General features: G+C 39.2%; 1 protein-coding gene across 5 annotated transcripts in view; it reads left to right on the plus strand.

Moving 5' to 3' along the window:
- The window catches only part of TBC1D31 (TBC1 domain family member 31), a 75,690-nt gene that overhangs the window by 11,658 nt on the left and 51,178 nt on the right, over positions 1-12,854 (plus strand). For all 5 annotated transcript variants that reach the window (XM_017530725.2, XM_017530722.2, XM_017530720.2 and 2 more), the window contains 2 exons: positions 2,365-2,543; positions 11,911-12,062. In XM_017530725.2, coding sequence (XP_017386214.1) covers positions 2,365-2,543; positions 11,911-12,062 — 331 coding nt within the window. The remainder of the gene's footprint in view (positions 1-2,364; positions 2,544-11,910; positions 12,063-12,854) is intronic.

Consider the following 12,854-nt stretch of genomic DNA (forward strand, 5'->3'; position numbering starts at 1 on the left):
TATTTTTAGTAGAGACGGGGTTTCACCATGTTGACCAGGATGGTCTCGATCTCTTGACCTCGTGATCCACCCGCCTCGGCCTCCCAAAGTGCTGGGATTACAGGCGTGAGCCACCGCACCCGACCAGAGTCACTGCTCTTAATCACTGTACTACACTCTCCTCCTACATACAGAGAAGAAAAAAAACAGCGATTCTACAGTAATGCCTAGAGACACAGTGTTTTCATGATGGGACTCTCTCTTTCCAGTCTGTTTTCTATGTATACACTTTTTAAATAGTCTAACAAATGCATACTTATCCTATATCTCTATTGTTTTGTGGGATGATTGTACCTCATTAAACTTCATATAGCGTATCAAATCAATACCTAACATTCCACTGTATAGATGTTTACCGTAATTTTTTAACCTACTACCTATTGCTGGACTTTTAAACTGTTTTCAATTTTTGGTGTTACAAACATTGCTGTGACAAAATATCTGAAAAATGAAGTCTTTATAACTCACCCTTCCTGAGATTCCAATATTTTCCTCTTTTTCTTCCTTGCTCCGTGTTCTTATAGTTTCTTCTGCTTTACTGAACCCCCAGCACAAAACTCCTTCCTTAGATACCATCTCCCTCCTTCTTTCCCCTGTCTGCCAAATTCTGCTTCTTCGCAGTATCCATTGATGAATTCCGACTCCTGCTTCCCTTTCTCCTTGCTATTGAGACTTCTGTCTCCAAGGTCCTCAGTAACCCTAACCCCTGATTGTTTAAGTCATCTTTATACCTTGCATCCTACTTCTCGATAGCATTTAACAATTGGGATTATGTTGAAAGTGTTTTGTTTTGTTTTGTTTTAGTTTTAGTTTTCATTCTATGACCTTGGTTCTCCTCCTGCCTTTCTAACTAACTGCTCCTTAATCATGTCTCCTGAATTCTTTCAGTGGTTCCTTGATTTTTGACCCAATTTAAAAAGTGGAAGAACTCACATAGCTTGTCAACTTCTAATGTTGCTAATTGACATTGGAAAAAAATACAATTTCATAAAACAAGGGATTTTCTTTCAACATAAACAGGGAGTGGCATAATACAGACGAAGGGGTAGTTAGTACTTTAAATTTGACTTTATGAAAAACTCACTACATTGTCTGTATTTTTCTCTTTCATTGAAGACCAGTGGAAAATGTATCATCAACTAATGCCAGACTTCAGAATGGTATTTGGAAACCATTGCTGTTTCCCTAAGGGATTTGTCTGTTTCTCTGTCTTCAGTTTTGACCTACTTTATAGCTAAATGTTTCCCAGATTTATATCTTGCTTTCTGACTATTCTTAAGTTCCATCTTTCTGGGGTGGGGGAAATTCTGATCATAAAAGTAAAACATGCCTACTGTAGAAAACTTGGAAATATACAGAAAAGTGTAAAAGAAAATAAAAATCACCTACACTTTTATTCCCAGTGATAATTATCATGAATAGTTTTTGATGTTTTCCCTTCCAGACTCTTTTCTCTCCTTACACAGGTACCACACAAGCACCTCAGAATCAAGTTTAAAAGCCAAATGTATTATCATTGTCTCACACTGACAAATCTGCCCCTCCTCATGTATTTGTTATTACTTTTTATTTTCTTATTTTTTTAGAGATAGAGTTTTGTCACGTTGCCCAGACTGGTCTCAAATTCCTAGGCTGAAGCGATCCACCTGCCTCAGCCTCCCAAGGTGCTGGGATTACAGGCATGAGCCACCACCCGGCCCCACCTCGTGTATTTCTTACATCCACTAACAGTATCACCATCTGCCTAAATAACGGAGCTGGAACCACCGGAGCCTTCACTTCTCTTATATCTCAGGACATCAACTTGATCACTAATATTTTTGGTTTTTCTCCTTAGTAGCTCTTGAATTTGTTCTTTTCTCCATTGCCACTTTCTTAGTTTAGGCCCTCCGATACATCTCCTGCCTGGATTATTACAGCAGCATATAAACATACAAGAGAAACAAGTCTTTCATGTCCAATCTCTTCCTCTCCACCACATATCCTCAAAGTGCTCTTTCTAAAACACAGACTAGATGTCTTTTACATACAATTATTACCCACAAGAGAAAGCCCAAACTCACTAGCATCACTTTTGAGGTTATTCTTCATCAAAGTCTTTGTCAGCTTTCTCTCCAGTTGCCTCCATGGTAGAGATGTTGCTAACATGTCCCAGCGTACACTTCATCAGCTAGCCACGGGCTTCCATTTTTGTGGATGTTAATGGAGGTGCCTCATGTAATACCTAACTGCCCATTGGATCAGTTCATCTATGGTGTTTCTATGTAGTGTTATTTCTAGATGTATAGTGTTTTACCTGGCTAACAATTTTGTTTTTTACCACAGTCACCAAGGAGCTAGTTAGCTGGATGAGAGGACATGAATCATCAGTATTTTCAATCTCTGTACATGCGTCAGGGAAATATGCCATCACTACTTCTTCTGATACAGCACAATTATGGGACTTGGATACCTTTCAGAGAAAAAGAAAGCTGAATATTCGCCAGTCTGTGGGTATACAGAAGGTCAGTGAGGGGGGACATCTTGGCCTGTTGTGCTTCTCGGGCTAGTTTCTTGGTCAGCAGGATGTATAGATGATGTAAGAGTAATGATTCACTTCGTCCTTGTAGCTCTGTAACTCAGCAACAAGCAAAGCAAAGTGGCCAACACAAAGATGCTGCCTTTAGCTACAGTTTATGACTTAGTGAGCTCTTTTTTAAAATAATAGCTGTGTACCTTCAACTCTCCTAAGGTGAAAGTTGTTTAGTTGATTGGTTTTGTTTTCGTTTTTAACCTTCTGACATTTTGTTATGAAAAACTTGAAATATGCAGATTTGTGAGAATTTTTGGAACACGTTTACTCAGCATCTAGATTCTACCATTAACATGTTACTGTACTACTCTTTCCTGTACATGGTACTATTCTCTCTTATGGGTCTATCCATCTTTCTTTTTTGTTTGTTTTGAGACAGAGTCTTTCTCTGTCACCCAGGCTGGAGTGCAGTAACACGATCTCAGCTTACTGCAACCTCTGCCTCCCAGGTTCAAGCGATTCTCCTGCCTCAGCCTTCCAAGTAGCTGGGAATACAGGCATGCGCCGCCACACCCAGCTAATTTTTGTGTTTTTAGTAGAGACAGTTTCACCATGTTGGCCAGGGTGGTCTCAAACTCGTGACCTCAAGTGATCCACCCATCTCAGCCTCCCAAAGTGCTGAGATTACAGGTGTGAGCCACCACTCACCCAGCCGCTCTCTCCATCTTTCTGTTCCTCTGTTTGTTAAGAGAGTGTGTGTATGTGTGTGTGTTCTGAGACAGGCCTTACTCTGTCACCCAGGCTGCAGTGTAGCGTTGCAATCATAGCTCACTACAGCTTTGGGTTCAAGTGATCCTCCTGCCGCAGCCTCCCATGTAGCTGGGACCATAGGCATGTGCCACCATGCCCAGCTAATTTTTAAATTTTGCATAGAGACAAGGTCTTGCTATGTTGCCCAGGCTGGTCTCAAACTCCTGGGCTCAAGCAATCCTCTTGCCTTGGCCTCCCAAAGTGCTGGGATTACATGTGGCATGAGCCACCACATCCAGCTGTGTGTGTGTTTTAAAGTAAACTTCAGTCATCAGTGTACTTCCCTATAAATACTTAAGCCTGTACTTAATTTACTAGGGTTCAATATTTGTTGATGTAAAATTTACATCAAATGAAATATTTAAGTCTTAGGTATTCATTTGTTAAATTTGACAAATACACACACCTGTGTAATCTGTGCAGATGTAACATTGCCATTATCCCAGAAAGTTCCATTGTATCCCTCCCTGGGTGAGCCCACTCTGATGTTTTCCCACCATAGATTAGTGTTGCCTATTCTAAAATTTCATATAAACAGAACTATGCAATAATAGTTCATGTAAGGCTTTTTTCACTCAGTATAATGTTGAGATCCATCCATCCATCCTTATTATATTTATTAGTAGTTTGTTCTTTCTTATTGCTGTTTAGAATTCCATTGTTTAAATATACCACCTTTTAAAAATCCATTTATTTTGTTTTTTTCCAACCATGTAGAAACATATGGTATATGAGCCTCCAATTGTACTCTTGTTCTAAGCCCCACAAATGCCCGTTTGGTTCTGTCATTTCTTTTTACAGACAAGCCACATAACCAACCTCTCTGGGCTTCCGTTTCCTGAACAGGAACGTGGGTCTGTGATAACTGCCTTACCAGGGCTGGTGAGAAAAATGAGATAAAATAAATAATCCATGTCACGGGCTTGGCAGTCTGCCAGGCCCTTCTATAGTAGCTCCCATTGTTATTTTGTCCTTTATGTCCTCTGGCTGTCATCCCCTATGATTTCCTATATGACGTCCAAACTGGTCTCTTTCATAGGGTTTCCACACTGCTGTTCCCTCCTCCTTCTTTACCACACCCAATGACCTTCCCATTCTCTCCACCTAGTCACCCTTTCTTCAGTTGTGATGATAGCTACTGAAACCTTTACTACCGTTTCAGGCATTGTATTCATAACTTTCCATACATTATCTCAATGCAGTTCTGACACTACTTCAATGAAGTAGGCAGTGTTTGTTGTTCCCCAAACACAAAGACCCAGGGATCTGGAGATGAAGCATGGCCAGCTGCAAGTGCCAGAGCTGGCAGGGTGTGAGGCCAGGGTGGAGTCTTTCTGTAGGGTCAGGCCTCCCCAGCCCTGGGATGGAGTCAAGGAGACTTTGGCTGTCCCACCCTTTTTCAGTGCCCCGTGACCCTTCTTCCTCCAAGCCCGGCATCTCTTCAGCTCTAGGGATCTGTCTGTGTCTTCCACGATGCTGGCACTTTGTGTCACGATGACGTGACATTGTCCATGTCATCAATTCTCCCTCCCTCTCTCCCCTTTCTTCTTCCCCCTTGTTCTATTTTTTTTTCTTTGAGAGGGTATCTAGCTCTGTCACCCAGGCTGGAGTGAAGTAGCATGATCACGGCTCACTGCAACCACTGCTTCCTAGATTCAAGCGATTCTTGTGTCTCAGCCTCCTGAGTACCTGGGATTACAGTCATGCACCATGACAGCGGGCTAATTTTTGGATTTGTTTGTTTGTTTGTTTGAGATAGAGTCTCACTGTCACCAAGCTGGAGTGCAGCGGCCTGATCTCGGCTCACTGCAACCTCCACCTTCCAGGTTCAAGCGATTCTCCCTCAGCCTCCCGAGTAGCTGGGATTACAGGCATGCACTACCATGCCCAGCTAATTTTTGTATTTTTAGTAGAGGCAAGGTTTCACCATGTTGGCCAGGATGGTCTTGATCTCTTGACCTCGTGATCCACCCGCCTTGGCCTCCCAAAGCGTTGGGATTACAGGCATGAGCCACTGCGCCTGGCCCTAATTTTTGTATTTTTAGTAGAGACGGAGTTTTGTCATGTTGGCCAGGCTGCTCTCAAATTCCTGACCTCAAGTGATCCACCCACCTGCTCTCCCGAAGTGCTGGGATTAGAGGTGTGAGCCACCACACTCAGCCTGGGCACCAGTTCTGTGCCAGGCTTTGGTGTTCAAAATGTTAGGAGTAGAGAAGTCAGGAGAGGATGGAATTATAGGTCTTTCGTCTTGAAAGCTTTCTGTTTGGCTGATTTTATTCAAATGAACACGCAGGCCCAGTTCCTCAAACCACTTGAAATGTGGCATTGCTAGGTTGTTCTAGTCCAAGGAAGACCCTGTCTACTTAACGCCCACCATCTTTTGCTTTTAAGGTTTTTTTTTCTTTCTATTTCATTAGCTAAATCCTATTTTCAGGATTATCTGAGTCTCTTGCGTGATTAATTATTTTGCTTCAGGTTATACGTGCAGTACTACTTTTAATATCTAGGTTATTAACATGAACAGCTAACAATGCATATCAACCAAAAATTTACTATAAGCACACATCACACTATACATACGTTGTAGTCTCCATGGAAATCCCAGAGTTCTTTAATGTGCTTTTAATAAGTAAAAAGAGAGAAAAGTTGTACCAGCTTATTCATTAGGGAGTTAGGCCAAATGTCTTAATAGGTCTTTTCTTCTTTAATTGCTACTTACATTTTGAATTTTAAGCTTCAAATAAGAGAACATTGGGAATTGAACCCACCATGGAAACAGTTATGAAACAATGACACATGACACAAAAACCATCTGTTCTTTTCAGTATGAAATTAAAATCAGTATATGCTGAATAGTTGCCAATGCTGACCTTGATTGGACATTTACACATTTTAGTTTAAAAGTAGGACTGTGGAAAATGTATGTGTAGTGTGATGTGTGCATATAGTATATTAATGTTAGTGCCGTAAGAATCAAATTAAATGTGAAAATGTATGTATAGTGTGTTGTGTGCTTATAGTAAGTTGTTCTAAAATAATAAAACAGGACCAGGCGCGGTGGCTCATGCCTGTTATCCCAGCACTTTGGGAGGTTAAGGGGGGTGGATTACCTGAGGTCAGGAGTTTGAGAACAGCCTGACCAACATGGTAAAACCCCCATCTCTACTAAAAATACAAAAATTAGCCGGGCATGGTGGCACACGCCTGTAATCCCAGCTAGTGGGGAGGCTGAGGCAAGAGAATCACTTGACAGGAGGCAGAGGTTGCAGTGAGCCGAGATCGTGCCATTGTACTCCAGCCTGGGCAACAGAGCAAGACTTTGTCTCAAAAATTAATAGTAATAAAATAGAAAAATTTGCTGATAACTTAGCAATAAATTTATGTTTATGGTCTAAGTTATCAGCAGATTTTTCTATTTTTTTCTTTGAGACTGAGTTTCGTTCTTGTTGCCCAGACTGGAGTGCAATGGTGCGATCTCGGCTCACTGCAACCTTCACCTCCTGGGTTCAGGTTCTCCTGCCTTAGCTTCTCAAGTAGCTGGGATTACAGGCATGCACCATCATGTCCGGCTAATTTTGTATATTCTTAGTAGAGATGGGGTTTCTCCGTTTTGATCAGGCTAATCTCAAACTCCCGACCTTGGGTGATCCGCCCACCTCAACCTCCCAAAGTGCTGGGATTACAGGCATGAGCCACCGTGCCTGGCTCAGCAAATTTTTCTTAAAGGACCAGTAAATAATTTTTAAATTTGCAGTTCAAGAGCAAAATTATATAACTATTCAGAATGTAATGTAACCATTTAAAGCCAGGAACCCAGCTACTCTGAAAGCTAGGTGAGAGAATCCCCTGAGCCCAAGAATTCAAGACCAAGATGGGTAACACAGTGAGACCCATCTCGGGGAAAAAAAGGAATAAAGTGACCATTCTTAGCTCCTGGGGTGTACAAAGACTGGAGGTGGGCCAGGTGATGACCACTTTTGTTGAAAACAGGAAATAACTGTAAGCTTAATATTAAAGTAAAACGTTAGGTTTTTTGTTTTTGTTTTTGTTTTTTGAGACAAAGTCTCACTCTGTCTCCCAGGCTGGATTGCAGTGGCACGATCTTGGCTCACTGCAACCTTCGCCTCCCAGGTTCAGGCAAGTCTCCTGCCTCAGCCTCCTGAGTAGCTGGGATTACAGGTGTGTGCCACCACGCCCAGCTAATTTTTGTATTTTTAGTAGAGATGAGATTTCACCATGTTGGTCAGGCTGGTCTCCAACTCCTGATCTCATGATCCACCCGCCTTGGCCTCCCAAAGTGCTGGGATTACAGGCCCGGCCAACATGAGTTTTTTAAAAAGTTTTTTTTTCCTGTGACGCAGCCCTCAAGATATTCTGAGAACATGTGCCCCTGAAAACATTAATTCTTATCAAATTCTTACTAAACTCATATTTTTATTACAGATTCTGATTCTATATTTTAAATAGAACTTTATTTATTTGTTTTGATGACACATGAGGCCCTTAAAGTGACTTGCTGTGGGTCTTTTGTTACGGATTTCATTTTATGATGTCTCTTTTAATCTCACATTGTCTCGCACTTTTTTTCTCATGACATTGATTTTTTGTAGCGATCAGATCAGTTATCTTAGAAAATACCCCACATTCTGGAGTTGTGTTTTCTGTTTCATCGGTGTTATTTAACTTGTCTGTCTTTCACCTGTATTTTCTCTAAACTAGACGTTAAATCTAAAGTCTTGAGTAGCTTCATGGCTGAACATTTTTGACAAACTATTTACCATATGTGTAGGATAAAAACAGTCACAAATACAGGTTGAGCATTCCCAATTCAAAAATCTGAAATCCCAAATGCTCCAAAATTGGAAACATTTTGAGAGCCAGCGTGATGCTCAAATATTAAGCTCAAAGGAAATGCTTATTGGAACATTTCAGATTTCAGATTTTCGACTTAGGTATACTCAACTGGAAAATATAATTCACATATTCCAAAGTCCAAAAAAACCCAGAACATTTCTTCTTCCACACATTTTGCATAAGGAATCCGCAGCCTGTGGTACCTCCTTCAGGGTGGGTTTCAGCATTGAGTGTGATAATCTATACAAAGTTAGCACAGTGCTGGTTGTATAGTAAGTGCTTGGTAAAATTGCAGCTGTTGCTGTCAAGCCTATTATAGGATTATCTCAGTGCAATTAGGTAATTTTCTTAAAAAGCTGTGGGGTGCCAGGTACCCAACACTTTCAGAGGCAGGCTGACTTTAAGAGGCACGAGAATCGTTTGGGAAATTCCACTGGGCCCAGGAGTTTGAGACCAGCCTGGGCAACATGGCGAAACCTTGTCTCTACAAAAAAATACAAAAACTAGCCGAGTGTGGTAGTAGGTGCCTGTAGTCCCAGTTACTTGAGAGGCTGAGGCACAAGAATCGCTTGAACCTAGAAGGCGGAGGTTGCAAGTGAGCCAAGATCACACCACTGTGCTGCAGCCTGGGCGACAGAGCGAGCTCCTGTCTCGAAAAAATAAAACTGTAGGGTAATTGTTATTTATTCAGTTTTTGTCTATATTATATTAACAATTCAGAAACCCAAGGTGTTCAAATAACTCAGTGGCAAAATGCAGTCTGACCTCAATTCATTTGGCGTCAAAATCTGAACTGAATTGACACAAGACTGAAATATTAATAGATTTGAGTATGGGGTGGTGCCCAGGTTTCTGGGGGTTCTACATAATGTTATAGAATATACATCATACTACCTATCTAAAATTGGAAATCTGAATTCTGAAACACATCTGGCCCCAAGGGTGTCAGAAAAGGAGCTATGGATCTTTGATTTCAGAGTGTCTTTAAAGAACCTGCCACTCTAACCTCTTTTCCACTGATTTTTGTAAGCAGTAATAGTAGTAATTAGTAGTAATAGTAATAGATACCAGTTGTTCAGTACGTTCCATGAACCAAGCATTTTAAATAGTTATTTTAAAGCTTTAATCCTAAAGAGTAGATACTATTATCCCCATTTTACAAGAAAGGAATCCAAAGTTCAGAAATATTAAGTAATTTGTCCAGAAATGTTAAGTAATTTGTTCAGTATCACATAGTTTAGAAGAGAGTTGCAGTTCAATTTCAAACCTATCTTTATCTAAAGCCTTACTACTTCTGAAGTAAACCGGTTATACCTCTTTCAATTAGTACATTTTTATTCTTTTGTTGATGCTTGGAGGTAAGAGATTTAGCTCATTAGTTAGGGATTTTGGAATCTCCAGGATTTGTGGTTATTGTAGTTCAGTAGGTATCAGAAAAGGCTTTGTGATGGATATCAGAAAACATCTAATAAAGAGTGTTTTACTGAACTTAATTCAGCCAGTGTACCCAGGACACTCACTAAATTTCTGCCAAATAATACATTTGATTATTGATACCTTGCTAATATTACTATCCTAAACTCTTTAAACCTTGAAAAAGGGCCAGGCACAGTGGCTCACACCTGTAATCCCAGCACTTTCGGAGGCCAAGGCAGGCAGGTCACTTGAGGTCAGGAGTTCTAGACCAGTCTGGCCAACATGGTGAAACCCTGTCTCTACTAAAATATATAAAAAATTGGCTGGGAGTGGTAGCATGTGCCATAGTCCCAGCTGCTTGGGAGGCTGAGGCACAAGAATCACTTGGGAGATTCCAGTGAGCCCGGATTAAGCCACTGCACTCCAGCCTGGGTGACAGAGGGAGGCTCTGTCTCAAAATAAATAAAACAAACAAACCTATCTTGAAAAGGGTTCATCTGCCTCCTAAAACTAAATTGGAAAGCTTAGGATTTTTGTATTCTGCAAGGGAAAACTACAGCCCCTTCCTTGAACCTAACCTCCCAAAAAGTATATTTTGTTAATGTTTTGAAGTTTTTCCTAAGGTTTTTATGTTTCTCAAGAGATGACACTATCTAAATAATGATGACATGCTTCATTAGGAACAATTTTATAATCATTAAAATCTGGCAATTAAAATCACAAATCTCATAATGAATAATCATGTAGGCAATAATCTATCACAGCTATTCTGCCAAAATAGCAGTTGATGTTCATTAACTTTTCAGCTTTTGCATTTCCCTGTAGGAATACACTTTATTACTTTTCAAAAAAAATGACTGCTAATTATAATAAGAATTTTCTTAAGTCACTTCTGGACATCAGTTTTGAAACAGTGATTTAATGCATTCATTATATATCATAGAAATCTATAAGGCCTTCATATTGTAAATCTTCCTAACAGTGAATCTGAGAGCAAAAGATCTACCAGAGATTGTCTTTAGCAAAGTGAGCCAAGGAAGAAAGGAGCTTGATCAGGCCCTTGCCTGATCTGTCAGTATCTGCTATAGTTGAGTTAGTATTTTTTATTGTCTTAGTGGCGTTAATCCTGAGTAGATTATTTTAATTAACCAGTGTGTTCTATAGTGCATTATATATGTCTGTGTTTTATACAGAAGACACACAAAATTATATTCAAGGCCACTGAAACTTTTATGAGAAAATATTGATTAATTTCCATTAATAATTTTTTATTAACAAAAGTAAGCATTGTTAATGCTTATGTGACAGAAAATGGAAATTAGGAGAATAAAATAATGAGATTTTCAACTTTGCTATCAGTTTCATGCTCAGTTGTCCATTAAATAACCTGCATCTCTAATAAGATGTGGTTACATATGTGTTTTCAACTTTTTAGTCTTATAAAAAATGCTTAACATACACTTATCTTAAAACACTTTGCCATTATTCCCAAAGGACTTTTTTTTTTTCTGGAGATGGAGTTTCACTCTTGTTGCCCAGGCTGGAGTGTAGTGGCGCAATCTCAGCTCACTGCAACCTCCACCTCCCGGGTTCATGCCTCACCCTCTTAACTGGGATTACAGGCACCCATCACCATGGCTGGCTAATTTTTGTATTTTTAGTAGAGACAGGACTTCACCGTGTTTGCCAGGCTGGTCTCAAACCCTTGACCTTAAGTGATCTACCTGTCCCGGCCTCCCAAAGTGCTGGGATTACAGGTGTGAGCCACCGCACCTAGCCAATGTGCTTTATTTTATTTATTTATTTATTTATTTATTTTTAGAGACAGGGTTTCACCATGTTGGCCAGGCTGGTCTCGAACTCCTGACCTCAGGTGATCCGCCCGCCTTGGCCCCCCAAAGTGCTGGTATTACAGGCGTGAGCCACTGCGCCCAGCCGAGTGTGCTTTATTTTTAAAGTAAAATTGATATTCAAAATTGTATCTTGTTTTCATTTAACTCTTTAATAATATTAGGTGAAATTTTTTAAACTGTCATTTAGAATTTTGTGACTTGCCTAGTCCTTATAGTATACCTAGTTTTTAAGTGTTTTGTTTTTTTTTAAGTTAATAATAATTTATGAAATGATCAGTATTACGCCTTAGCATATATTAGAAATGTTTTTCTCTCCAGCTTAAGAAAAGAATATTTTAATAAAGAAAAATAACTACTTGTATAATTTTAAATTTAAAGAGTGCTATTAACCTTATGTGAAAACTAACTTTTTCTATTTCTCCTTAGGTTTTCTTTCTACCATTAAGTAATACCATCCTCAGCTGTTTTAAAGATAATTCCATTTTTGCCTGGGAATGTGACACACTTTTTTGCAAATACCAACTGCCAGCTCCACCCGAAAGCTCTAGTATATTATACAAAGTGTTTGCTGTGACCAGGTAATGTGTGTTTTAAGACACTAGGAATATTTAAGAAATTTAATTTCTAGTAAAAAATTATAAATTTTCATTTGTTTTTTATTCAATATTTTTTTGTCATATTAGAAAAAGTTACCTTCAAATTTAGATATGGTCTGCTGACCTTTTGTTTATTGTGCAAAATATCAAATATACACAAAAATAGAAAAATACATGAACCCCTAAGTAATTTTGTTTTTGTTTTTGTTTTATGTTGTTTTATTTATACCAACCTTTCCTCCATCAGAGCCCCTAAATGTTTCCGTAAGCTACAATAATCATCAATGAATGGCCATTTCTATTTTTATCAATAACTTCACCTACCGCTTTACTGCATTGTTTGAAGCAAAGCCTAAGCATATAATTTTGTCCATAAATATTTCAGTTTATCTCTGAAAGATAAGAGCCCTTCTGGAAACAACCAGAGTGTTATAACACTCTTTAAAAATTAATAAGAATGTCTTAATATTGTCATATAGCTAGCTAGTCATTGTTGAAACTTCCTTAATTTGTCTAATAACTGGTTTTTATCATTGATTTGTTTGAGTAAGAAGCAAAACAAGGTTCACACAATGTATTTTGTTGATATATTCGTCTTTTGTTTTTTCCTTGTAGTTTATTCATTAAATAACTAGTCATTTCTCCTCTAGAGTTTTCTGTAGTCTGGATTTTCCTCTTTGTCTTCACATGGTGTTGTTTAATATGATCCTCTGTTATCTGTATTTTTCCTGTACACTGGTTATACCTGTATTTCTTTTTTTTTTTTTTTTTTTT

This window comes from Cebus imitator, unplaced genomic scaffold (assembly GCF_001604975.1).
Source record: "Cebus imitator isolate Cc_AM_T3 unplaced genomic scaffold, Cebus_imitator-1.0 Scaffold68, whole genome shotgun sequence".
In the NCBI taxonomy this organism is placed as follows: domain Eukaryota; kingdom Metazoa; phylum Chordata; class Mammalia; order Primates; family Cebidae; genus Cebus; species Cebus imitator.